This window comes from Eucyclogobius newberryi, unplaced genomic scaffold (assembly GCF_026437365.1).
Source record: "Eucyclogobius newberryi isolate DKJ021-1_F unplaced genomic scaffold, fEucNew1.0.hap1 SCAF_6, whole genome shotgun sequence".
Classification (NCBI taxonomy): Eukaryota; Metazoa; Chordata; class Actinopteri; order Gobiiformes; family Gobiidae; genus Eucyclogobius; species Eucyclogobius newberryi.
The window spans coordinates 10,682,842-10,709,501 of record NW_027316278.1 but is presented as its reverse complement, the minus strand read 5'-3'; the positions used below and the strand labels follow the sequence as shown (position 1 = coordinate 10,709,501).

Genomic DNA, 26,660 nt, shown 5'->3' with positions numbered 1-26,660 from the left:
GCTCCTCCCTCTTTCCTCACGCCCAATCAGCGCAGACGTGGCCCGTGACGTAGGCGGTCACCTGTTTGTGTGATTACGTGTAGCTCCCAGCAGCAGCAGCAGCAGCGGCGGCGGCAGCGGCGGTGGCTAACAGCTTGTCACAAGTGGCCAATTTATCGACTGTCAACACGATCACGCCACTTTGAGATTACAGCGACGCAGTGGATTGTTTTAACCTTAAAACGGGACGGCCGATTCCTTTTATCTGCGGGTGAAATGGTAAGACCAAAGCGGTTCTGCTGAACGAGGAGCATAAAGCTAATGTTACCCAGTGGTGATGGTAACGTTATCGGTCATTGTTGTGGCCAGAGAGGCTAAATTGCTACCGAAGCATACGGCATTTATTACCACTAGATAAAAGTTACATTTCTACTTAGATATAGAGCTTGTCTGTTTACAATCTCCAGTCTCCAAAGTCGACCTAGCAACAATCAGCCTTACAGTTCAAATGCCTTCACTTTCATTCAGACAAGCTTTTGGGGAAATCCTCTTAAAATATCCAGACACCGACAGATGTGGTTAGGCTAAATGTAGCTTGTAAAATGAAACTCGTTGAGCAAGTATTTTTTAAAGCGTTTGTGAGTTGATCATTGTGTGATTGTTGCTGATGATGCTAAATGTACTATGTCTGAAATATAGAATTGTATAGTATAGGATGTCTAAATTTGATCTTTTGACATACAAGGGCTGCAACGGTTAATCAACAACAATAAAATCATCTGTCCTATTTTTATAATCGTTAATACTTATTATCTAGACTATACAAACTCCCAAAAAACACATGCAGAAATACTTTTTATAACTTAAGCGGTTAAACCAGAGCTTCTCAAAGTGTGGAGCGCGCCCGTTTGGGGGAGCAAGAGAGCAGCGGAGGAGTGGGTCAGCCCTCCCCTGTCTCTCCTCTGTCCCTCCTCTGTCCCTCCTGTCTCTCCTCTGTCCCTCCTGTCTCTCCTCTGTCCCTCCTCTGTCCCTCCTCTGTCCCTCCTCTGTCCCTCCTCTGTCTCTCCTCTGTCTCTCCTCTGCGTCTCCTCTGTCCCTCCTGTCTCTCCTCTGCCCCTCCTCTGCCCCTCCTCTGTCACTCCCCTGTCTCTCCCCTGTCTCCCCTGTCCCTCCTCTGTCCCTCCTGTTCCTCCTGTCTCTCCTCTGTCCCTCCTGTCCCTCCTCTGTCCCTCCTCTGTCTCTAAGTTTGTAAGGTTTCGCTTTTATTTTTGGTAACTTCCTGTGTGATTGGAAATAACAATGAAACGAAAATCTACTTGAGTCAAAGAAAAGACGGAAAGTTAACTAAGCTACGGTTAACGGTGAAAACATAGAAAAATGTATGTCGGTGTAATCCCTCATTCGTCCAGGCGTGTTCCATTGTAGAAAAAGCTTCAGTTGCAGTCATCTGGACTCAGTTAGAAAACTTATTATTATTATTTTTTCTAACTGAGTCCAGATGACTACAACTGAAGCTTTTTCTACAATAGAAAAATGTAATAAAAAACAATGTTAATGTAGTAGTAGTAACAGTATGGACAAAATGGTAATCACTCTTTATCTTTTCTTGCCTAGCTATGACGTTTGTTGAATGACATGGAATGGAAACAAGAAAAACTAATTTAACCATCAATTCGGCCAGTAGCAGAGCAAGTTCAAAGGTTCGACTCCCCTTTTTGAATCTAACCTTTGAACTTGCTCTGCTACTGGCCGCTTATCTTCATCTTCTTTGGTGTTTTATGGCGGTTGGTAGTTGTGTATCTTTAGACTTTATTCTTTCTGCCTCCTACTGTAGTGATGTTGTAGGGCACATAAGCGAAAAGAATAGTGTGCATTCTTCTTGTTCTTGTTCTTGTTCTTGTTCTTGTTCTTGTTCTTGTTCTTGTTCTTGTTCTTGTATCCAAGCGTTACATTACCGCCAGACTTTATTCTTTAGACTTTCTTCTTTTACCCTTAAGACTTTTCCATAGTGTGCATTCGATTCGTTTCTGTTTTGACCCCATGAGCTTTGAAGACAATGAAATATAAGAGTCTTTAAAATCAAAATTCTGGAGCGTCTAGATGCAGAACGAGAGTAGGTGGCGGTAGTGTAACCCCATGGATACCAGCCGCCATAAAACACCAGTAAATCACAGTCAAGCGTAAAACACACACTTTGTAGACGTACAACTACAGTAGGTGTCGGTAAATGCACATTTCCAGTTGGCTGTCAACCGCCATTAAAAGTAAAACAACATCAACAAGCCTCGCGCAGAAACCAGTCTGTGTGTGACGGACAGTGGTAAAAGTGATCAGCAGTGACGTGAAGTAACGCGAGTGCGACTTCTCCTCGAAACGCCGTATTTACAGCAGCGACGCGCCAATACTGAACTGTCACCGAGGCTGTTGGGGGCGTGGATACTTTTTTTAATCTCCCAAGGGAGGCGCCAGATAAAGTTTGAGAAGCTCTGCGCTAAACTGTTAAATCCAAATGTCAAAAAAGAGCATCAACAAGTTCTGATTTTGATCACCAATTCACTATATACGTGTAAATATTCTCTATCTAGAAGCCTCCAGTCACCATTCTTCAACTATTATTTGGTTGATGCACAATAGAAATAAGTGCTGACCGCTAAAATAATCGTTAGTTGCAGCAGCCCTGTGACAAACTCATTCTTTTACATGTCACGCTAATCATTTCTGAAACTATCTTTTTGCAGTTTCAACGAGATGGGTGCGCCGTGTCTGATTTGGTTGACGCTGCGCTGTAGAGCTCACTTCTGCCTCTCCTCTCGGACGCTGGAGCAGTGAGGTCCATGAATCCCGTGGAGGAACGAACTCGCCAGAAACTGCACCGCGGCACTTGGATCACAGACGTCGACGCGGCACCGAGATGTTCGCCAAACTCAAGAAGAAGATCGCAGAGGAGGCGGCCACGGCCCCTCGGACCGGAGTTCGAATCCCGCGCACCATCAGCAAAGAGTCCATCACGTCGGTCGGCGCAGACTCGGGGGATGACTTTGTGAGTGACTGTATTATTAGAAACACTTGTTATAACGGACAATCCCTAAATAATTACCGTATTTTCTATAAGTTTTCATAGTTTTGGCCGGGGTGCGACTTATACTTATATTTATACTTATACTTATACTCCAGAGCGACTTATATGTGATATTATTTGTTATTTTCACACTTGCAACCGCATTTCATACTCCAGTGCGACTTATGTATGTTTTTTTCTTCTCTAGTATGCATTTTTTGGCTGGTACAACTTATAGTCCGGAAAATACGGTATTTAAGTTGCAATGTATTTATGAAATGTGGTTGCAAGTGTGAAAATAACAAATAATATCACATAAAAGTCACTCCGGAGTATAAGTATATAAGTATAAGTCGCACCCCGGCCAAAACTATGAAAAAAGGTGCGACTTATAGTCTGGAAAAGTTTTTTTTGAGAATAACGCCACAGTTTTTACTTTCTGGCTTGAATACAGAATGTCTTCATACTTTTTCCACAACAAGCAAAACATTAAAATACACCTTGAGTCATGAATATTAGATATTCTCAGTTTGATATATTGCTACATCAAATGATGATGCGGTAGTTTACGACTACTTTATGCCGCTGACACAATAATCCCAGTCAACTCTTTTCTAAATGTGCAAAATCTTTGAAAAACATGACGTGCAACCGATACAAAGCTGAATGAAACGCTTTTATCATTACAATTTGTTATAAAACATACTTTTTCGACTCTCCAACCTCTGATCTTTTTGTAATGCATAAAAATGAAATAAAAAATCCCACTCTTCTTTCTTTCTTTCTTTCTTTCTTTCTTTCTTTCTCGCTTGTCCGGGGCCGGGTCGCGGGGGCAGCAGACTAAGCAGGGACTCCCAGACTTCCTCTTTCTTTCTATCATAAATATATTGTTTCAGCTTTTATTTATTGAACAATTTTAACTATAGTAATAATCATGACAGGCCTGGTGATGTTACGATACAGAGCCTTTTCTATCCTTACTCAGAGCAGCCTAACCACTAATATTTCAGAAAGTATCCTGAATATCTTGGAAATGCACATTTATTTTTTCAGCCAGATATCTTCTTACTGTTATGAGAGAATATAAAACGTAATGAACACTTTCTGTAATAGTCCAATTTGTCTTTACAGTCTATAGTATTTCAGCATTTCTTGTTCTTTGTTCAGAAAATACTTTTAAAGCCCTTTGCCCCCCTCTGCCAGCCCCTGATGATCACAGCTGCATTAGTGCTGCGCCTCTGTCCGCTGTAATCGCACCCCGGGGACAGAATCTGCTGCATGGCCCTAAATGCATCCATGATGAGGATCATGTGTCCACTCAGTAATGTCCAGAGCATAATAAATGAGCCTGGGAGAAGATAATGAATGTGAACTCTCACCTGATAACATCACGCTTGTGTAGAACGGATGAGCTAAGTGGGAAAATGTCTTGAGATTATTCCAATCACATTTCTGTTTTACACCATTCAGTTCATATTGACTGAAATAACTGTTCATACAAGAGTTGCTCGTTTTAATGCTTTTGGATCAGGTTTTATACATATTGAGACTGACTTTTGTTGTTTGCTGAGTGTTTGTTGCCTAAATAATAGCTGCAGTTGTGATTTTCTGATTATGACCATTCAAAAGAAAATGTTGACACTGACAAAAATGGCACAATCAAGTGTTAAAATCAAAACGTTGCTGTTAAGAATGGGTCATATGGGCCAGTTGTACTGTTCTTATAGTATATGCTCTGGAGGGGGTTTTGTAATATTGGGCTTGTATTTTCACATATCACACTAAGTTGCGTAATGATTTTCTGGCTGGCTGGAGTCACCTTTCACGCCCTGCTGGTCTGCAGTGTGGGTGTGACGTGGCTTTGTTTGTACTGGGATATAGCTCACACCTGACTTAGTGCTGTAGAACCTGTGGCAAGTATCTGTCATAGTTTTACTTCCGTTAGGTTGCAGTTTGGGAAGAATTTATAAAAATAAAGGTTTAAAAAGGAAGTTATAAAACAGAATCCCTCTGTGATGTCATCTCCGAGACAATTTACACTAAACTGAAATAGTTTTCTGACAGTTCAAACAACCATTTAACAAAATAAAGGTGTGATCTGGTGATATTTATTGTCAAATCATAACTATTTTGTAATTTATATTGGTGTTGGCCCTTGTTTGAATATATAGTTGCTAGGTGTCCCTTGTTTTTAGATTACCTCTACCTATGTCATGTCTGTCATATTTGCTGCTCATGTCCAACCAGGAAGTACAATTTTAAACATGACAAAAATGGTCAAACTGGGACGAAAAAAAGGGGAAATGTTTAATGAAATCTGAATAATAATGATACTAATAATAATAATAATTTTCATATTTTAATGACATATATAAGCTAACTTGCCACATGCATTTAAAGACAGCATTTTAACACCCTGAAATTAAGGCAACAGTCACATTTGTTTTTCTTCTTTCTTTCACATCTTTTTTCTTGATGATGATTTCCATTAGCACAAGAAACCGTTTGCTGCACATTGACAGTTTTGGTAATGCCCCTGTTGAGTGTCATATTACATGGATTGTACTGATCCAACCTAAAATTACAGCCATTTTAGATTTTCATCGACCTCATCCATTGAAAGACTCAAAGGAAATCAATATATGCCCCCATAAAAGCAAATGTTGCACATTTGAAATCCTCTGGGGGAAAGCCACGCTTCAGGAGCTGCTGTGTCTCAGTTGCACTTGTCTAAATTATTTAGTGAGCATTGACTCTCGGAGAATCTGTGCGTTCAGACGGTTCCTGTGCTTCTACTGCGGCCACTATGAGCAAAATGCTTAATGCAACATTTTTATACAACTAATGCTTACTTCCAAAGTGTTATGGCCGTTATTAAGATGTTTATAACCTCTTTCTTTACAGTGTGTTCAGAATATAAACGGTGTTGATGACGGTGATTGTAGAAAGCCAAATAAAAAGGTTTCACACTACTAGAACTTGTGCGCATGAATATTGGAATGCTTTTATTATAATTAAGTGTGTGCGATTAATTGAATTTGAATCAAAATCGAATTTCAGTCGTCGGTGAAGTTTAATCTGTTTAATCAACATCCAATTGTCAGTAAAAGCATGTGGTTTGGAGCAGAGAAGTTAGAATTTTTTGTGAGGAAAATAGCGGTGATTAAAAGTCTGTCTTGTTTATGTTCATGAAATTAAGATTCAAAGCAATTTTTATTTATTTTTAATGATGCACCATAATTGAATCAAAAATACTGATCGAACAATATGGATAAATTTATTTTTATTTTTTGTCGTAGAATATTGCCCCGCCATTTTGGAATTACTTGTTTTCAAAATTCTAGTTGGTGCGCCTGCTCAGTTTAATAATTCAAAAGTCCATTTAATTCCAATTGTGACAAAATTTGGGAAACGGATTTGTGTATTTTCGTTACAACTAAGATAATAAGCGATTTTTGATCATCTTTTCAGGCGTCTGACAGCAGCAGCTCCAGGGACGATCTTCCTGCTCAGCTCCTTCGAAGGAACAATCAGATTCGAAGACTAGAGGCGAAGCTTTCAGGTAAGAGTGTTTCAAAAGAAGATCACGAGCAGGAGTAAGGTCCTTGAAACAACTTTGGCCACTCCATAAAATCTTGATGTTTTAAACCATAAGATGCAGAGGGAATCCTGGCATTTTAGATTATAGAAACATTCATTTAGCTCAATAAATTAAAAGTGAAGAACTATCCAAATACAACAAAAATGTTAAACCTCACTTTGTATGAAAATATCTAGATTTCAATTTAGTGCCATATCAACATTGTATATGTAAATGTATTTATTTATTTTATTTTATTTATTTTATTTATTTTATTTATTTTATTTATTTTATTTATTTTATTTATTTTATTTTATTTATTTTATTTATTTTATTTATTTTATTTATTTTATTTATTTTATTTATTTTATTTATTTTATTTTATTGTTTTATTTATTTTATTTTATTAATCTCAAACAGTTTTTTTTGTTCGTGCAGTTGACAAACACAATGGTTCCTTAAACTCAAGGTTTTATTATAATCCAAGGCTGTAACTAAAGCTCGTGTCCTCTCACATCAGCCTGGACAGATTGAAGTATTTCTTTTTCCAGTTTTAGTTTTGACCTTCTCATTATCTCTCACCCATATTTTTTCCCTTTTTGTTTTCTCCCCTCTGTCCTGCGTTCGCTCCTCGTGGCGGCTCCTCTCGTTTCTGTCCATGCCCATCCCTCCATCCCACCCCGACACTAGACTACGCTGAGCAGCTGAGACTTTTGCAGAAGACCAAGGACAAGCTTGAAATTGCGTTAGAAAAGCACCAGGATTGTACGTACCCCCTCCTCGCTTCCTTTCTGCCGCTCACCGCTGCTTCTCTTCCTTTAAGAACATGTTTTCCTTTTATTCTTTTTTTGCATCAAAGACCTAAAGAAAAGCTTTGCAGGCATTTCCACCTCACTTCCTTTTTCTCTGATCAAAGCGTTTCTTTCTTTCTCCTCCTAACGCAGATTGTTTACCAATTATAAGCTTTACGCATCAAATATCTGACCTTAAAGTCTACTATTCTTGTTAATCTTTAATCAGACTTAATTTGTACGTTTTAAGATGTATTTTATTCATACAGCCGCATCTCAATCCACTGTCCTCGAGTTCCTCTCCTCAAATCCTCCATTCTTCTGCTGTCAATCAAGTTTGGACCATATTAAAGTAGTAGCAGTAGTAGTACTAAGTTGTAGTTGTAGTTGTTGTAGTAGTGGTAGTGGTGGTAGGTAGGTAGGTAGGTAATAGTCGTCGGTGGTAGGTAGTAGTAGTCGTCGTCGGTAGTGGTAGTAGTCGTCGTCGGTAGTAGTTGTCGTCGTCGGTAGTAGTAGTAGTCGTCAGTGGTAGGTAGTAGTAGTGGTGGTGGTGGTGGTGGTGGTGGTAGTCGGTGGTGGTAGCGGTAGTAGTAGTCGGTGGTGGTAGCGGTAGTAGTAGTCGGTGGTGGTAGCGGTAGTAGTAGGTGGTAGCGGTAGTAGTCGGTAGCAGTAGTCGTCGGTAGTAGTAGTAGTCGTCGTCGGTGGTAGTAGTAGTCGTCAGTGGTAGGTAGTAGTAGTGGTGGTGGTGGTGGTGGTGGTGGTAGTCGGTGGTGGTAGCGGTAGTAGTAGTCGGTGGTGGTAGCGGTAGTAGTAGTCGGTGGTGGTAGCGGTAGTAGTAGGTGGTAGCGGTAGTAGTCGGTAGCAGTAGTCGTCGGTAGTAGTAGTAGTCGTCGTCGGTGGTAGTAGTAGTAGTAGTAGTAGTAGTAGTAGTAGTAGTCGTCGTGGTGGTGGTGGTGGCACAATTCTACTATTTCAGTCCATGTATTGCTTCTTTGCTTTTAGGCTGCTCACATTTCTGATCTTATGACTTTTCTAATTAGCCTTTTACAGCCACTAACAAGTTAAAACGCAGCATAATTATACTTTTTTTTAACACTGCTTTGCTCCGTTCTGGTCACATAAAAACATCTCTCGTGTCTGTCCGCCTCTCCCTCCTCCCTCTGTCACTGCTCAGCTTCAATCAAGAAAATGCAGGACCAGAACGAGACCCACGTCGTTAGCAGAGCCAAAATGGCGGAAGGCATGGCTCTGGCCCTGGAGAAGAAAGACCAGGTGAAACCACTGACCCACACAGTACGTTAGCTTATGGCTGGTCATGTGTAAATAATTCTTCTTTGATTTTTCGACAGGAGTGGATGGAGAAGCTGGAGGCAGTAGAAAAGGTATCGACTAGATCATTCCTATTCTAAGGGGGGATTCGCTGGAGGAAATATCTAAAGTTACAATCCACAAATGTTGAACCTTTGCATTATTTGTCAGCGATTGGCTCCACAAACTTTAAATAGTTTTCTTATGGCTTAAAATCCTTTCTGGGGTTGACTGATGTTACCACTTACTAAAGCTATTGAACCAAAACATAATTTCACGTCTGTTTCTTTCTGCTGACGGTGAAATCATTGACCTTTTGTAATTACTGGACCTATCCACACGAAACAATAACTGACACCGAGATATGAGCCATAAAGCCGGTCGACAAATCTGCACGCTGACTGTCAAATAAAGGGATTTTAAAATGTTGTAAAGTCACATTAACACCACCTTAAGTATAATAGTAATAGTTAAACACATTTCACTTCCAAATATCCCTTAAAACATCCTCTGGGCGTTTAGTGGTCTTTCCCCAGTGACAAAGGGTGGCGCTTTGTACTGTGTGTCCTCTCTCCAGGAGAAGGCGGCGCTCTCGACTCGGCTGAACGAAATGACGGAGCAAAGTCTGGCTCTGTTTCAGAAACGGGACGATCGCGACGAACTGGAGGGATTCCAACAGCAGGAGCTCGCCAAAGTCAAACACATGGTACATAATGGATGGCTGTAATGGGCCAGGAGCGGCTTATGAAGTCGTTGTAGTGGTAGAAAATCATGCAATCTGCAATAAACGCTTGGACCAGACGACTAGTTTTTAAACGTTTTTGTTGGTAAAGTATTCACAGAAATGCCAAATAATGAGTAAATGGACAAAATCGCCTATAAAAAGTTATGCCTGTTTATTCGTGGCTTTAACAGTGTCGGAGCTTAACCGTTTGTTTTTTTGTCTCTTGTAGCTGTTGAAGAAAGAGGAGCAGTTGGCCCAACGCGAGCGGGAACTGCAGCAGAAAGAGTCCGACGTCCAGTCCACGAAACGAGGTCTGAGCGAGGCCCGGAGCAAACTGCAAAGGCTGGAGGAGGAGCACAACGAGAGCTGCCGACTCAACGCCGAGCTGGAGATAGAGAGGTCAGAGCCCGTAGTCATAAGAGTCATAAGAATCATAAGAATAATCAAGCTTTGATACCATATTTTCCGGACTATAAGTTGCACCAGCCAAAAAATCTCTCGACTCTGGAACTCCCTCCCCCAACCTGTCCGCCACTCTCCCTCACTCACAACATTCAAATCCCGCCTAAAAACATATCTCTTCACCCAAGCCTATGACCTCCCCTACCCCTAGCCTCCTCTACCCCATTGCCTACACTTCTACCCCCTGTTACATCCCCATCTTTTTCTCTCTACTTCTTCTGTCTTGTTCATTTTATCTGTATATTAATGTGTTCTGTACGTGTTGTCCCCCCTGTCTGTAAATACCCCCCCTTTTTTTATTATGTTCAGCGTCTTTGGGTCACTGAAAAGCGCTATATAAATAAAAGTTATTATTATTATTATTATTATTATTAAAAAATGCACAATAGAGAAGAAAAAAACATATATAAGTCGCACTGGAGTATGAAATGCGGTTGCAAGTGTGAAAATAACAAATAATATCACATAAAAGTCACTCCGGAGCGACTATACAAGTATAAATATAAGTATAAGTCGCACCCTGGCCAAAACTATGAAAAACGGTGCGACTTATAGTCCGGAAAATACGGTAGTCGCAGCTTTTGAATCATGTTGTGTTGTATTGGAACATTTTTATTTTTTCTCCTACGCATTTCCCATCATATCATTACAACTATGCTGCTTGTAGTATTATATGTAGTTTCTGGTGGCAACTGCTTGTTGCTATGGAGATGTTAAACTCGTCTATCTAGCGAGTATATCAGTATGGATGTTTCTATTGCTCAGAATAACCTTGAAAATAAAAAAGATTCTTACAGATCTGACCTGCACTGTCTCCTTGGAGCTGGAGAGGTTTAATGCCGCACGGTGGGACATTGTAGGCAATACAAAAACATCTCCATGGCGACGATCGGATGGCAGACCATTCGCCACAAAAGATGAATCCGTTTAGGCAGGAAAGACTAGGCTTATGTTAGTCAGTTTGGACTGGTGGGGTATTGAAGTTGATTTGTATGAAAATATTCTTCCATGAACTAATTTAAAGCTTTATCTGCACTGTAAAGCATTTGCATATTCACTTTGACAACCAGTTCAAATGGAGCGTCCAACATCTTTGGGAAATTGGCCCAAACACTTGAGGAGCCTGAGGTTGTTTGGCCTCAGTTAGCTGCATGGTTTGGTGCTCCTCTGCGTAGCCATGGTGATTATCAGCAGCAAAGACCACCCATCTTAGCTAACGGTTTAAAGGCGCAATGGACGATTTTTCGGCGATTTGAGAACGCAGGTGGAAGTGCGCATGCGCACTCCCCCGTGTGGACTGATACAACACACACGTGCGTTTGTTTATTAGCGCGACGGAGCGCATCGCATCTCTCGTCTCCCGTAGATTTCTGTCTTCTTATGAGTCAGCTCTTTTCCGTCCTAATTTTGTCCCGTACACTGAGGGAACTATATTATGATAGATCAATGCGCTTAGACACGCGGAACCGCGCTGCTCTCGGGGGACGAGCCACACGCGACTGCAGGTGAGCGGTAGGTGCGTTTTATGACTGATACGTGGCAGGACTAATCGGCAGTCCACGCCACGAGGAAATAAGACACAGATTTGGGCCAAAAAAATCGTCCATTCAACCTTTAAGGAAACGACACTGGCTCGCAAGAAAGATCTCTGATGCTGGATTTTAAGGCATTACATATAAAAACAAACTGCTTTAGGTTCTCCTTTGCCCCCACAGCTAATAGTTGAGCTTCGTAGTGACCTTTTTATGTGGAAATATATAACTTTTAATGCAATTTCAACTACCGGTACATGAAAGTGGATGGTTGACAACTGTAACTTATTCATTTTTTATTGTCTATTGTATTTTTTAGATGTAATTCATGTATAAAGTGCTGTGCTGAACTTTGGTGCAGATGGGGACAGCCTGAAGAACCAGTATTTGTTTAATCTTACCAGGAAGTGTACCTTGTATACACGGGTTTGAAGGATATGACTGTGTGTAGAGCTTTATGTCATGCAGCTTAAGTGGCACTGTAAGACAAATTCCCTCCCTGGGACAATAAAGTTGACCTTACCTTACTGACAAAATGATCATTAAGAGCAGTACCAGCTCATCACTCATGACTGGAACTTGACTTTTGCCATTTTGTGCTTCCTTTTCCACTTGTGTCTCGCAGAGAAGAGCTGCTGTTGTTCAGAGAAGAGTCCGACAAAAAGATCCTGGACCTGGAGACTCGGTGTGAAGAGCTACAGGCGGTTATCAAGCAGGTGTCCGAGGACTTTCAACAGGTTAGACCTTAATAAGTGCTGCGCTTTCTCTATCAGTTCAATCCACTGTGTATATTCTGTTTGTGTTTCTGAACTTTGGACGGTTTTGTTTATAAAGAGCGTGTGTTTTTCAGTCCCAGAACATGGTCACGTCGTTGGAACAATCTTTGCAGGAACTCCAGGCCGAGCACGACGCTGTGAGGCTGCAGCAACAAAAGGCAAGTGTGGAACAGCATATAATAACTGTTTTTATAAATGTAAATGATATTTAACTATGAATGTAAACGGTTTGTTGCCAGGCGGCGGTAACGGAGGAGGGAAAGGAGCGCACGTTGTCGGAGCTGCAAAAGAAAGTGACGTCTTTGGAAAGGAGACTTCAAGGGAACCTGAGCCAGGACGAACACCTGCAGGAGCTGCTGCAGGAGGTCAGTGCAGAGCTTGGTTTTCATTGTCCACACACTTCACATGTACAAAACTGAAGGCTTTTACTCATTAAAGACTCTCCTATAATTTAGACAATAATAGTTATAGTTATTAGTCATTATTCATCACATTACTACAACTTCTAATGCTTTAATGAAGTGGACTTTGACGCTATTCTCCCCCAAAAAACGTCATTTAATTACATCGAATCCATGTAAAAATGCTCTTTCTCATCCTAGCTTTCTGCTGTGTTACAAATAGTGAAATGTATTAACCAGTGTAAACATTCAATGTTTATTTTTTTTTGCTTTGTTTTCCTCAGAAATGCAGTTTAGAGCAAACTCTGGAGGAGACGAGAGCGGCGTTACTGACCGCTCGAACCGACCACGCCGACGCCGTGAGCTCTCTGGAGGCCAAGGTAAAAACACTGTTAACCAAACATTCAAACATTGGGCTACGCAGCTTCCCACAGACCTACGAGGGCAGGCTTGTCGTTTTTATAAGAAGTCTGCAGTGGTGTGGTTAGATAAATGTACTAATGTGGATTTTTCAAGCATACCATTGGCCGAACACACCAGATTTTGGAAAACTAGCTCCTGTTTCCGTTTGAGAGGGGGATGGCATCATTCTGGAACCTCAAAACGACCTGTTCTGTGTCTCTTTTCAGGTGTCGAGAATGAGCAGTACCATCAGTGAGCTGCAGACTCTGCTCCGGCACAAAGAGGACTCCTCCAGGGCGTACAGAGAGAGGACGGACGCACAGGTGAAACGCTCACACAACAGAAGTGACGGAGCGTGTTAAGAGCTCTAGTTGGGTCAGCGAGACGTGATGAGGCCTGACAAGCCGTCTAATGCTAGAGAAAACTCATTTCACGATGAGTAGACAGTTGTTTTCAGCACAAAATAATAGTACTTTATTTATGTTACCGTCTGGTCTTGTACTTGTTCTGATAACGCTCAAAATCATTGGAAAACTGTTCAGGAAATGTCAGATTTTGTCCCGTTTCCTGGTGTTTTTTAGTGTCAATACGTGCTCAAATGAGTATATACGGTAGTTTTTGTATTATAGTATTGGTTTTATATTCTTTAATCCAGCCTACTTACTACAACAAAGGCAGCAAGATTGATTACAAGAAAACTAAAGAAAATGAATGAATTATCAACACTAAATTCTGTCTATTAATAAAAAAGGATTTACTTTGGTTTCGACCGACTGCAATCATGTTCTCAAATGCATGTGATCCTTGTATGATGCGTAACATTGTTTTTGCATAAAGTATATTCACCATCAGTACACGTGATATCAGGAATGTATTACTTACCAAAGAAGTTCTTGGTGGACGAAAGATTAATCGATTAGTTTTAATTATCTCACCATATATCTGACCCAAAATGCACACAAAATATGATAACATTTCATAAGTTCATGCAATAACCACAGTAAAGTACTAAACTGCCCAAAAAACCTGCAAAAACTTCAGCTAAATCACTTTGTCTTTTCCTTTCTGCTGCATAATAAATGTATAATCCCAACACTTACAGCCCTACATAATACCTAATTATTTACCGTCTGTGATTTATTTTCGCTACAGATTTCGAGCCTGGACCAGCAGTTGTCAGAGAGTAACGAGAAGTTGAAAAGCGCACAACAACAACTCTGTGAGAATGAGCAGCGCGCAGAAAAACTGGTGAGTGTGCGGGAAAAACCAGGAGGATTTTTCAAAACTGGACTGGGTTTTAAGTCATTTTTAAAGCTGCCGGATGAACATGACGTTGCGTTTGGTGTTTCAGAAAGGAGAGTGGGGCGCGGAGAAGGCCTTTTTAGACCAACAGCTGAGTTTGGTGGAGCAGCAGAGTCGGGACGATGCCAGGCGACTCGAGGAAAACGTCGGGACTTTACAGACGGACAAGCGGAGACTGCAGGACTCGGTGGTAATGAGGCTGAAATGATCTCTGCTTTGTTTTAATCATGTGTGCAAACCTCCACTACGCTCTCAATCTGGTGTTTGCATAATAAACGTGTGTCTGTGTCTCTGTGTCTCTGTGTCTGTGTCGCTGTCTCTGTCTGTCTCTCTTGTCTCTGTCTGTCTCTCTTGTCTCTGTCTGTCTCTGTCTGTCTCTGTCTGTCTCTCTGTCTCTCTCTGTCTCTGTCTGTCTCTATCTGTCTCTGTCTGTCTCTGTCTGTCTCTCTGTCTCTGTCTGTCTGTCTGTGTCTGTCTCTGTCTATCTCTCTGTCTGTCTGTCTCTGTCTGTCTGTGTCTCTGTCTGTCTCTCTTGTCTCTGTCTCTCTTGTCTCTGTCTGTCTGTGTCTCTGTCTGTCTCTCTTGTGTCTGTCTCTCTGTCTGTCTGTCTCTGTCTGCCTCTCTGTCTGTCTCTGTCTGTTTCTGTCTCTGTCTGTTTCTGTCTCTGTCTGTTTCTGTCTCTGTCTGTTTCTGTCTCTCTGTTTCTGTCTCTGTCTGTCTGTGTAAATGGCCTTGAACTCTTAAAGTGCTTCGAGCGCCCTGTGAAAGTAGAACAAATGTTATTGAAATCGCACTATTTACAATTTTCATGAGCGATTTCTTTTCACGTTTTTCTTCTTTTCTGAATGACGACTGAATAAAAATGCAGCTTGTCCTCTATAAACGTAATCTTTCTGCGGTTTTAACAGGCCGAGCTGGAGAAGGGGAAACACGAGGGCGAATGCGCTTTGAGACGAGCGTCAGAGGAGCTCGAAAAGTGCAAGGTCGGAACACAAAAGGCTCAATTTGTTTATTTCAGAACGTCTCAATCCATTTAAAATGAATCACTTATTGTTTTTTCTTCTTCAGACCGAGCTGAGCAGCCAACATAAAATGTGCACAGAAATCACAAAAGCTCTGGAGGACGCACGAAGACAGAAAGAGGAGCTACAAACGCGGGTCAGTGGGAAAAACTATGGGTCCTTGAAAAGCGCTATATAAATAAAAAATATTATTAGGCCCGAGCGCCACAAGCTGGCGAGAGGCCTATTAATCTCGTAAGGCCGTGCGAAGCACGGCTGCGAAAGTGCGCACGTAGTGCGCACAAAATCGAGCGCGAAGCGCTCGCCCACTTCCAAACACTCACTAACGCACTCCTTCACTCATGCACGCCCCGTGCATACTAATTAGTTGTAGGAAAATGGAACATTACCGTTGTAAACGGGCGAAGCCCGTGCAAAAGTTCGCACTAAACGAGCACTTTACATTGGAAGCGGTCGTCATCCCCATATAAAGCACTCATTTGCGCTAAGTAGCTCACGAATACGTTCCCCATCTCTTGCATGTTCCGTGCATATAAGCATGTAAGGCAAAAATTGAACATTATTACTGTATAGAGGGCCAAAAACACAAAGTGGGCGGAGCCCACTCAAAATTAACGAAAGTACCCGTCAGTGACCAGGGACCCACACCATGAGGTAGGAAAGCGCGAGCGCTTTCCGAAAATGTATAGTTTATGATATTTGAAAAATGGGAAACATTGTTTTCGCATCGGAATATTTAGGCCCGAGCCCCAGCAGGGGGAGGGCCTATTGCTCCCGCAACGCTGCCGAAGGCAGCGTTGCAACTGTCTGACCAAACATGCGGGCGCAGCCCGCATGTTTGGTACCCCGTCGCCCCTGGCAAGTACAGTGAACTAGCCCATGCCGAAGGCATGGATCATGCATACTTACTCCTGCTATGACAGAAATAGTCAACAATTAGTGAATGGGCGTAGCCCATTCACTAATTGTTGACAACAGCAGCGCGAAGCGCTGCATTCCTCCAAAAACCCTCCTGGCATCGTCCCGTATGCGAGAATCCATGCCGCAGGCATGGGCCATGCTTGTATCTGCTCAAATCAATGGAAGTCTATGGGGAGTGGGCGGGGCATCCCGACGGAATAGGGAGTGACGAGCGCGTAAGCGCTCGTAATGATGATTCCACCCCATGGCGGCATCGGGAAGGCTTAGAGCTTTCAAACGATGTATCATTTGTTGTTATAGTAAAAACGGCTATATTGTTTTTGCTAAAAATATTATTATTATTATTATTATTATTATTATTTTTCTTGTTCTTCTTCAGCGCTTTGATCTCTAATTTGACCCCCTGAACATGCTCAAAAACTCACCAAACTTTGCCCAAAATTCAGAATCGGCGAAAAATTTTATTTTTTCTGGGCCATTTTTTTTTTCGTTAAAAAATGGCGCGACAGCGCCACCGACAAAAGTCAAAATACATTGCGCCTATGGGAGACGCCCCGAGGTCAACTTTGGCGTAAAGCTACGAAATTCGGGACACGCATTCCTCTCGTGAGGATAAACAAAAAAAATCATTGTGGCCACGCCCCCAAACTTACCCTATGGCCGCCATCTTCCTTTGAAAATGAAAACAAGCTGAGTTAGCCATTTTGTTTACGTCAAACTTTGACGAACTCCTCCTAGGGCGTTTTGCCCACCGACTTCAAAATCGGCGTACGTCCTCTGGACAAGTGGGGCATCTAAAGTTATTCAATTTTTTGATATACCTTTTACGGTCTGTGTGCGGCGCAGCCGCAAAGTTGGACAACTTATTTTGGAATATTGCAGGTCTAAAAATTGCTCCCATTTGATCAAAACCAGTCCGATTAGGACCAAATTTGAATCAGTTGTTAAACTTTCTAGTTTGGACCAGTTTATGATGACAAAATTGAAATGGCAGTGATAGCGCCCCCTACAGAGTGACCTTTAAATTAACATTGAAGGTCAAAAATTAGTTTTACCAAAATTGTCTAAACTTTACCCAAAATTCTATTTTGCCGTCCCGATCACAAAAGCCAATCACAAAAATGCCTAATTTTTTACGCCGTAGTCGTAGCGATGACAGAAACCTCCCATGTTATCCCTATGGGAAAACCACAAAATCTCTCAAATTACCACATTTTTATGTTTTACACTTTAACGAAGTCCTCCTAGTGCGTTTTGCCCACCAACCTCAAAATCGGTGTACGTCCTCTAGACAAGTGGTGTATCTAAAGTTATCCAAATTTTAAGGATAACTTTTACGGTCTTTGTGCGACGGAGCCGCAAACGTTTCCCAGAATTCTGACTATTTGGCCTTCAGAGTGGCCTATAAACAATAGAGTTTTTCCAAATGACATGATATTTTGAACAAAATTCTAATTTGCCATCCTGATCATAAAAGTATGAGAGCCAAAGTCATATTTTGTACGGCGTAACCATAGCGTTGACAGAAACATCCCATGTTATCCTTATGGGAAAATCGTAGAATCGCTCAAATCACCACATTTTTACGCTTCACACTTTAACAAACTCCTCCTAGGGCGATTGTCCGATCAAGCTCATATTTGGGGGAAATCATCTACACAAGCGGGCCATCCAAAGGTATCCATATTTTGATTCTAAGTGCTACGGTCTCTGTGTGGCGGACCCGCAAATATATGTCAGAAATGGGAAAACAGCGAAATCTCTAAAATGACCACATTTTCACGCTTCACACTTTAACAAACTCCTCCTAGGCCGATTGCCCGATCAAGCTCATATTTGGGGAAATCATCTACACAAATGGGGCATCAAAAGTTATCCATATTTTGATTTTAAGTGGTACGGTCTCTGTGCCGTGGAGCTGCAAATATATTGTCACAAATGGGAAAAACACCAAATCCTTGAAATGTTCACATTTACGCTTCACACTTTAATGAAGTCCTCTGTGGGCAATAGCTCGATCAAGCTCATATTTGGGAAAAATAATCTACACAAGCGGATTATCAAAAGTTATCCATATTTTTATTCCAAGTGTCACGGTCTCTGTGCGCTGGAGCTGCACATTTGACCGACATTTGTGTTCATTTGCACTGGTTAAGCACAGCATTGTACATGTCCAATGTGTCGCTGTCTTAGTTCTTAGACAATTGCGTTAGCGCCATCTCTGTAAAATGCAGAGAGCAGAGTCGGAAGGCCGGCGGCCCGCGAGGGCCGTTGGATGCCGCTTGCGGCTTTAATATTCTTTCTTTCTTCTTCTTCTTCTTCTTCTCGGGACCAACCCCCCTATTTTTCACCCAGTGAACATTGACGAAAAGTCACAAAAATTTGCACGCCTCTAAAAATCGTGCCTCTCTACATTCTGGCTATTTCCCTTTTCTAAAATTAAAAAAATTGGCGCGTCAGCGCCCCCAAATGTACCAAAAATGCATTGAGAGATGGGAAATGACCCAAAAAAAATCTGATCGTAGAATCATGAAATTTGGCGCAGAGGTAGATGGTGACAAGAGAAGTAAAAAATATTATTACGGCAACGCCGTCCGCCCAACCAAATGTCGGCCGTATTGCTTCAAAAATGGCTAAACATGACTTCGGAGTTTTTCCAAACGTCGTACTTTTACGAACTCCTCCCAGGGCGTTGGCCCTAAAAAGCTGAAATTTGGTGAAAATGCTACTGAGGAGTGGGACATCAAAAGTTATCCAAATTACATTGATACCTCTCACGGTCTCTGTGCGGCGAAGCCGCAAACTGTAGCTAGAATTTCAGAAATCTCCCATATTTAAAATTTCTGCCGTTTGCGCAGATAAAGTCCGAATTGCGTCAAATTAGAATCAGTTGTTAAACTCTTTGCCCTAAACCTACTTGAAGTGAAATAAATTCATTTGGCGCCACAGCGCCCCCTACAGATTTTATATGGAGGTTAAATGTTTAGTTTTGCGAAATTATATGAAATTTGACACACAACTCAATTTTAGCATCCCCATCAAAAAAGTCAATGACTCATGTCATAATTGTTATGGCGTTGCCGTAACGATGACCGAAACCTTTCATGTTATTCCAATGGGGAAATCGCCAGAACATGTTTACACTTTAGACTTTCACAAACTCCTCCCAGGGCGTCAGCCCTATTAACCTGAAATTTGGTGAGACTCATCTTCAAGACCATCAAAAGTTATCCACATTTTCATTCAAAGAGTCACGGTGTCTGTGCGGCAAAGCCGCACATTTTGCCAAGAATTCAAAATAAAATTGCTTTTTGATGGTAAAACAAAGGGGAGAAGATGTGACAGCGTCACAGATTCAGCAGTAGGCGTAATAAAAGGACAATTGGGGCGCGTTAGCGCCCCCTCCTCTTGCGGCGTGGCGGCGGTGTGGCGGCGGCGTGGCGGCGGCGTGGCGAGGGCCGATCATTGCCGCTTGCGGCTATATTTATTATTATTATTATTAATTAGTTTAAAATTGCAGAGTTTATATACACTTAACTACCTGCTTTCTACAGCATTCATTTAAACTGTTATTCATGAATCAAAGCATTAAGTCCGAACGAAATCTCGTTGCATTTTGTTCTGCAGCGTAAACTTTTAAGGCCCTTTTTGATGGATATTTATGCATCGTATCGTGGACTTTCAGGACAATACTCTTACTAGAGCCTTAGAAAATTGCAGATCCTTCAAATGTTTCATCAGATGTTACGTTCGTACAGTTACTCTTACTTGAGGAATAGTTTCTCCATATTTTCCCCTTTTTTACTCTTAGTTGAGTCTTTGAGCACTACTTTTATACTTCTACTTGAGTAATATTCTCATTATTATTACGTAACTTTACTCTTGCTTGAGCACAATTTTTTGGCCTACCTCTGATTGTGAGGTACTTAAATATATAAATATCAAGGTTCTGTGTCTCTTCACTTCATCAATGTTACTTTTGTAAAATACAGCCTAAATTGTGTTTTAGACCCAGAAAGAAAGATGCATTTTAGCTAAATCACATGCTCTATTTTAGGTGGCTGAGTTGACGGCTTCTTTAGTCACCAATCAACACGAGCGAACTGCCATGACTGAGACGCTGCACCAGAGAGAAGAGCATATTCAAAAGCTTCAAAACGGTAAAAACACATTCCTGAGCGTGAGATGATGACGTTAGACGGGTCCGCTACAGTGTGACGTTCTGTTTGCGGCGCAGACGTGCAGCGCGGGCGGGACGCTCTGCAGCAGCTCGAGGAGGAGGCGGAGAGGCGTCGGGACGAGTTTCAACAGAACCAAACGGAAAAGGAGAACGAGCTGGAGAGTCTGCGGGAGGAGCTGCTCAGTCAGACGCAGCAGTTGGACGGCTGCCAGGCCCGGGTAAGAGGATCCACAACACAAGAAGCTTTAAAATACACTGTTTTAAGGCTGAGAATGTAGACCAGTTTGACACTTTAGCTTTCCATTACTAATTCACATCAAAACTGTGTCAATAGTACAAATAAATGCCTAGTTTTTAAATTCATATGTTCATCCTCATGGCTTTTATTTTGATGACGTCAATCGTATTCATCAGTTTACGAATCTGTTTTATGATCCACAGTAAATGTTTTTTTTAGGGATTAATTTATTTTCTTTTGTCCTTTAAAAAGTCACATGAAAGGACTTTACATTTCGCCAAAATGTAGATTCTTCATGCCTGTTTTTTCTTGAATTTGACCATTTCGGTGAAGTTTATCATTGCGCTTCCTGGTTGGACGCGTTACCTGGCAACCATACTGTAAACAAGAACCAAAATCCATGTTAATTGCGCAATAGTCGTGGTTCAAACAAATGATAATACCCGATATCTGATTAAACTGCAGTGAAAATGCGTTGGTTGCGTCGCCTATTGATGACATCACAGAGGGATTCTGTTTCTGGACTCTGCGCTACTTCCTGTCATTTTATTTTTCTGCACACACTGCAACTTTACTGATCCAAACCTTTGATGACTAGTTACCACATGGTCTATCCCACCAAACTAAGTAGTAATTTGAAAAACACGAGAGCCATTAGTCACTGGCACTTTAAACAGAGGGAGATGATATACATTTTGCTTCATAGTCATAACGTTTTTATGTATTTATTTTTTTACATTTGATCCAGCGGCCGCAAGCTGTGTCTCTATAAACGTGTTGTGTTGTTCAGATCTCTTACCTGGAGGTGGAGGTGGAGACCCTGACGGAGCAGCAGCAGCAGCACCTGGAGGTCTGCGAGGAGGAGCAGAACGGCTCGGTTACCGTCGACGACCTTGACCACATCCAGAAGCTCAACCGCGACCTGGAGCAACAACTCGGAGAGAAAACCCGGGTCAGGCAGAGTTTTGGGCACTCCAGAGTCCTTACCTTTGTTGCCTTACTGTATATTTTCTTAAACAGTTTGCTAAAGAAAAGTGTTCAGTGGCAGTTTTTGATCTGATGGAAATGGTTTGAGCTGCAGTATTTGTACTTCCTCCTGAGCTCACACTGGTCCAGCTCAAGAGGAGGAGCTACAACTGAAACCTGAAACCCACAATGTCACTTTACAGCTGAGGTTGATGAGGCCTTTTGAGGTCTGGCCACCTCTACCTCAGAGCTGTACGTCATTGGCTTTAGACTGGTTTGGTTTCTGCTGCTGAACTCTTAAAGCAGGTTGTGTCTGTTATAAGTAATTATTTAAGTAAATTAATCTTAATCTTACAGCAATTTACAGCAAAACAGGTTGTCCTTGGGGTCTTAAAAAGTCTTGATAAACGAAATAAATGCAAATTAAAGTACAAAAAAATGTTAGGACATTCATTTTTTGCGAGTGTATTGTTAAAAGTCATGCTCTAGCCAGAGTTAAAGTGTTTTCCTTTTATGTTCTTGTAAAGCGCAGCAAAAATCTACCAAAAGCTGTAGGAAACCTGTCTCCAACCTTTAGCTCACTAACGATGCTTGTTCCTTTGCCTTGAATCATTAACTACACTAATTTATTATGTTAAAGCTTCAATTTGGTTATTATTTAAAGTCTTATTTTATTTTTTATGTGTAAGGTCTTTAAAAAAGTCTTAAAGGTATTACATTTTACTTCAGGCTCGCTGCATTTACCCTGTTAAAGAAAGGTTTTCTTTCTAAACACTCCTTTGCTTCACTCCTCTTTCAATATAATCAATAATAACTATAAATGTATAATTGTATTTTTTTTTCCACAGACAATAAAGCAGTTGCAGCAAAGACTGGCAGAGCTAAAGAGGACTCTACAGAAAGAACTGGTGAGACGCTGCCCAACTAAGATTACATCAAACTTTACATAACATTTCCATTTTTTTTTTACAATAAAGTCACAATTTGGCTTTTTTCATACTCAATATTTTACAAGTTTTAAAGGAAATAAATAATACATCTAGTTTCCTCCCTCTCACATTCCCTCAAAATGTTTCAAATGTCACTTTAAAGACAGAACACTAGTTTCACAGTTTCAATTACAAACTTCTGCCACGTGTAAAGACTTGTTTTGTGCGTTTGGGCCATTTTAGAAGCTCAAACCCGAAGGCGAGGCCGAAGCGAGGACGGCCGGCGAGACTCGAGCGGACAAACCGGAGCGCATCAGCCCGGACCCCGTCCCGAGCCCCCCGACCGCCAACACCACCGTCACCAACACCTCCGACCTCAACGACTCGCGCGAGATCAACTTCGAGTATCTCAAACATGTCATCCTCAAGTTCATGTCGTGTAAAGAGGCCGAGGTCAGCGCGGCCGTCCCAAACAATCCGTCATCGTTTTTGTGAAGTGCTGAGCTCGTTTATATCGTTCTCTTTTCTCGTTGGTTGCAGGCCTTTCATTTAATCCGAGCGGTGTCGGCGCTGCTGAATTTCACCCGCGAAGAGGAGGATTTGTTGAAGCAGACTTTGGAGTACAAGGTTAGGAACAACTTTGAGCAGCACAAATTATACGAACAGAAACGACTATAAAAAATTAGGAGATCAATCCGGTCGTTTCTGTTGATAAAAATCCAGATCTTATAGTCTAAATGTAACGGTTCCACTCACTAAAGGCTCAAAAGCATATCTCTTCTAACATGTACATTTTCTTTTCAGTTAATAAGATCTTTTTAACAGTTTAAAGCTTAAAGTTTGGGGAAAAAAGAGGGAAAAGGAAAGCGCTGTGCAACTGCAGCCACTTCTCACAATGACTCTGCAAGAATTGACTATTAATTTCAGTTATTCTAAGATTTTAAGAATGATCATTTATACTTAATCACTTAATGGTTCAAATAATCACAACTAAGTACAGGGATGTGGGCGGGGATAGGGGGTAGGTGAAAACAGTGATTTTCTTTTCCGAGCACTCGAGCCTCAGTTGCAGGACAATACAGATGAACTCAAACATGCAGGACTCAATCAAACCTTTGAGTGAACTAATGATTAAGGAAAAACAAGATTAACAGCCCTTTTTAAAGTTGATTTCGTGCCAGACGTCCCCTTTAACAGTCACTGGTGTGTCTCAAAACCCGTCTCACCTTTCCCTAACCTGCACCTTTTCGTTTTTCCCCGTCAGATGTCGTGGTTTGGATCGAAGCCTTCCCCTAAAGGCATCATCCGGCCTTCAATCTCAGGCAGCTCGACGCACTGGAGCTGATGGAGCAGCAGACTCACCGGGCCGGACCGCAGCAGACTCACCGGGCCGGACCGCAGCAGACTCACCGGGCCGGACCACAGACTGCAGACCGGGCCGGCTTTTATCCATGCTCTTACTGCCTCCACAGCCTCCTGCTCCGCTCACACTGCACATCCACTGCAGAGACACGAGGGCTGTTTGGATTCCGCAGGCTTTCCCTCGTTCGACATTTCACTCGTCCGACGTGGTGATTCGGTGAAACAAAAACTGCAAACTGGGCACGGTCGAGTAAATACTGTACGCCTCGGTCTCGCGGTGCTCGTGCCGCCGTCAAATTTAAAAAGCGAAGAGAACGTCGAAAGGAAGGACAGTCTTGAAAGGACAGTCCGTTATATGCTGCGCCTATTACAACAGTTTTATAGAAAAATGTCACAGGATCTGCAAACGGGACGCTGGTGTTACGAGTGGTTTTTAATCCAGCCTTGTTCAAGCTTTTATTGAGCAAAAGTGTGTTTAATTGATGGCGTGAGTGAGGTAGGGAGGGGTTTAACGCTCAGGACAGCAGACTATCATCTCTCAGTGACGTTTGCATGTCCTTTTTGTCCTTTCCCGGTTGTGGTTCTAGCGCCGTCTTAAAACGTGCATGTTTAGGCAAATTGAGAGCGAATGGTTGTCTGAACTTAACGTCCCGCTACTGGAATAAGTCGGGGGGGGGGGGGAAAGCTTGAGAAAAATACAGCTGATTGGTGCATGTACCAAGAAGCAGACGTGGGTATTTTTAGCACTAACCTACATATGCACACTCTCTTCGATGTAGGCAATTTTAACTCAAGTCAAAATGGATGAAAGCAACATTTTGAGTTTAAAAATATATATATATTAATGCTTTGTAAAAGTCCTTTTTTCTGCAAATGTACATTCCGTGTGTATATTTAAATTGTACATACTGTATGCATTGAGAGCTTTATAAATGTGTGGAAGATGTAACAGATTTTTGGACAATTTATCATGATGAAAACCCTTAACTTTTTCACTAAGTTGCAGTGGTTTCCGAGGATTTCTTTCCCTTCTCTTTTTTTTAATGCTTACACATTTCTGGGGCTAATTCTGCACATATCGTCACTTTTTCTCTGATTATTCTTTTGTCAAGTTTCCTTCTTTACATTGCATTATATCATAAGGATCTTTGTGACTGTCTCTTTCCAACAATCTGCCTTCAATCCAATATGAATGCACAGGAAGGATTTAAAAAACACTATTCTAACCTTGTGTTTTATAATGGTAATTGTTTCTACTGTCTCTGTGAGAATCAAGTAAACAATGCACTTTTTAAACTGGTCATCTTCTGTTGTTATTTCATGAAATATTGTGCAATCGATGATTTCAAACGGCTGCCACTACAGTACTTTCCTTTTCCCACTCTTTCTAAATAAATCAAAAATGAATTCAGCTCCATGACTTTTGTGTTTCATGTGTAATTTACACAGCCACAGCGTCCATAAGGAGTGGTATTTATACAATAATTTTACTAACAGTATTAAAATATTAAAAATATCATTAGGACTTCAAATATCAAAAGTACTACAAAACAAAACCAAATATTGGGCAGTCAAAATTGTATTTGTTTCAACCAGGGTGACCACCTCAAATGGTATGAAAAGGGGGAAACGTCCGGGAAACGTTTATATCTCAAATGGTATTAAAAGGGGAAAAAGTTGTTGAATGTGGTGGAACATGGAGGAGACTTTTAAATGTATGATTTCTATTATAACGCATAAAAAGTGCCAACATATCACAACTCAGAAAGCCAGTACATCCTAAAATGTATTTATTAATTTGCAAGGACAAAAAATATATCATGGTCAATATGAAGTCAATTCATGCACTATTTTGCACTACATAACCTTATATTTATTATATACATATCATGCCGTTTTTTGTATAAAGTCTTCGTATTTTGTATAGAGGACAAGTTCCTATGTCTGTGAATTTTATGTTTATCGACAAATGGCAATAAACCTTTTTATGATTCTGATGAGGCATCGATGGAAAAGTGGAACATTGTCGAAATAAGAGGGACTTATTTATGTATTATTATTAGGCCCGAGCGCCACAAGCTGGCGAGAGGCCTATTAATCTCGTAAGGCCGTGCAAAGCACGGCTGCAAAAGTGCGCACGTAGTGCGCACGAAATCGAGCGCGAAGCGCTCGCCCACTTCCAAACACTCACTAACGCACTCCTCCACTCATGCACGCCCCGTGCATACTAATTAGTAGTAGGAAAATGGAACATTACCGTTGTAAACGGGCGAAGCCCGTGCAAAAGTGCGCACTAAACGAGCACTTTACATTGGGATGACGAGCGGTCGTCATCCCCATATAAAGCACTCATTTGCGCTAAGTAGCTCACGAATACGTTCCCCATCTCTTGCATGTTCCGTGCATATAAGCATGTAATGCAAAAATTGAACATTATTACTGTATAGAGGGCCAAAAACACAAAGTGGGCGGAGCCCACTCAAAATTAACGAAAGTACCCGTCAGTGACCAGGGACCCACACCATGAGGTAGGAAAGCGCGAGCGCTTTCCGAAAATGTATAGTTTATGATATTTGAAAAATGGGAAACATTGTTTTTGCATCGGAATATTATTCTTTCTTCTTTCTTCTTCTCGGGACCAACCCCCCTATTTTTCACCCAGTGAACATTGACGAAAAGTCACAAAAATGTTCACACCTCTAAAAATCGTGCCTCTCTACATTCTGG

At 41.5% G+C, this 26,660-nt stretch overlaps 1 protein-coding gene across 1 annotated transcript; it reads left to right on the top strand.

The window, feature by feature from the left end:
• Nucleotides 1-105: 105 nt before the first annotated feature.
• On the top strand, nucleotides 106-25,344 carry golga1 (golgin A1). Its single transcript, XM_072432507.1, has 24 exons — nucleotides 106-258; nucleotides 2,718-3,019; nucleotides 6,509-6,599; nucleotides 7,308-7,382; nucleotides 8,583-8,680; nucleotides 8,758-8,790; nucleotides 9,294-9,422; nucleotides 9,670-9,839; nucleotides 12,060-12,171; nucleotides 12,285-12,368; nucleotides 12,450-12,575; nucleotides 12,896-12,991; nucleotides 13,241-13,336; nucleotides 14,166-14,261; nucleotides 14,365-14,505; nucleotides 15,224-15,298; nucleotides 15,384-15,473; nucleotides 20,316-20,418; nucleotides 20,496-20,656; nucleotides 21,467-21,628; nucleotides 22,491-22,550; nucleotides 22,815-23,024; nucleotides 23,112-23,198; nucleotides 23,836-25,344. Exons 2-24 carry the CDS (start codon nucleotides 2,891-2,893, stop codon nucleotides 23,914-23,916), a joined length of 2,505 nt encoding a protein of 834 aa, XP_072288608.1. The 5' UTR covers nucleotides 106-258; nucleotides 2,718-2,890; the 3' UTR covers nucleotides 23,917-25,344.
• The last annotated feature ends 1,316 nt before the right edge of the window (nucleotides 25,345-26,660 follow it).

Coding starts and splice junctions, on each gene's coding strand:
- golga1 (XM_072432507.1), top strand. CDS start 2,891: ATGTTCGCCAAACTCAAGAAGAAGATCGCAGAGGAGGCGGCCACGGCC. Junction 8,681..8,757: donor CCCTGGAGAAGAAAGACCAG/GTGAAACCACTG, acceptor ATTTTTCGACAG/GAGTGGATGGAGAAGCTGGA. Junction 8,791..9,293: donor AGCTGGAGGCAGTAGAAAAG/GTATCGACTAGA, acceptor TCCTCTCTCCAG/GAGAAGGCGGCGCTCTCGAC.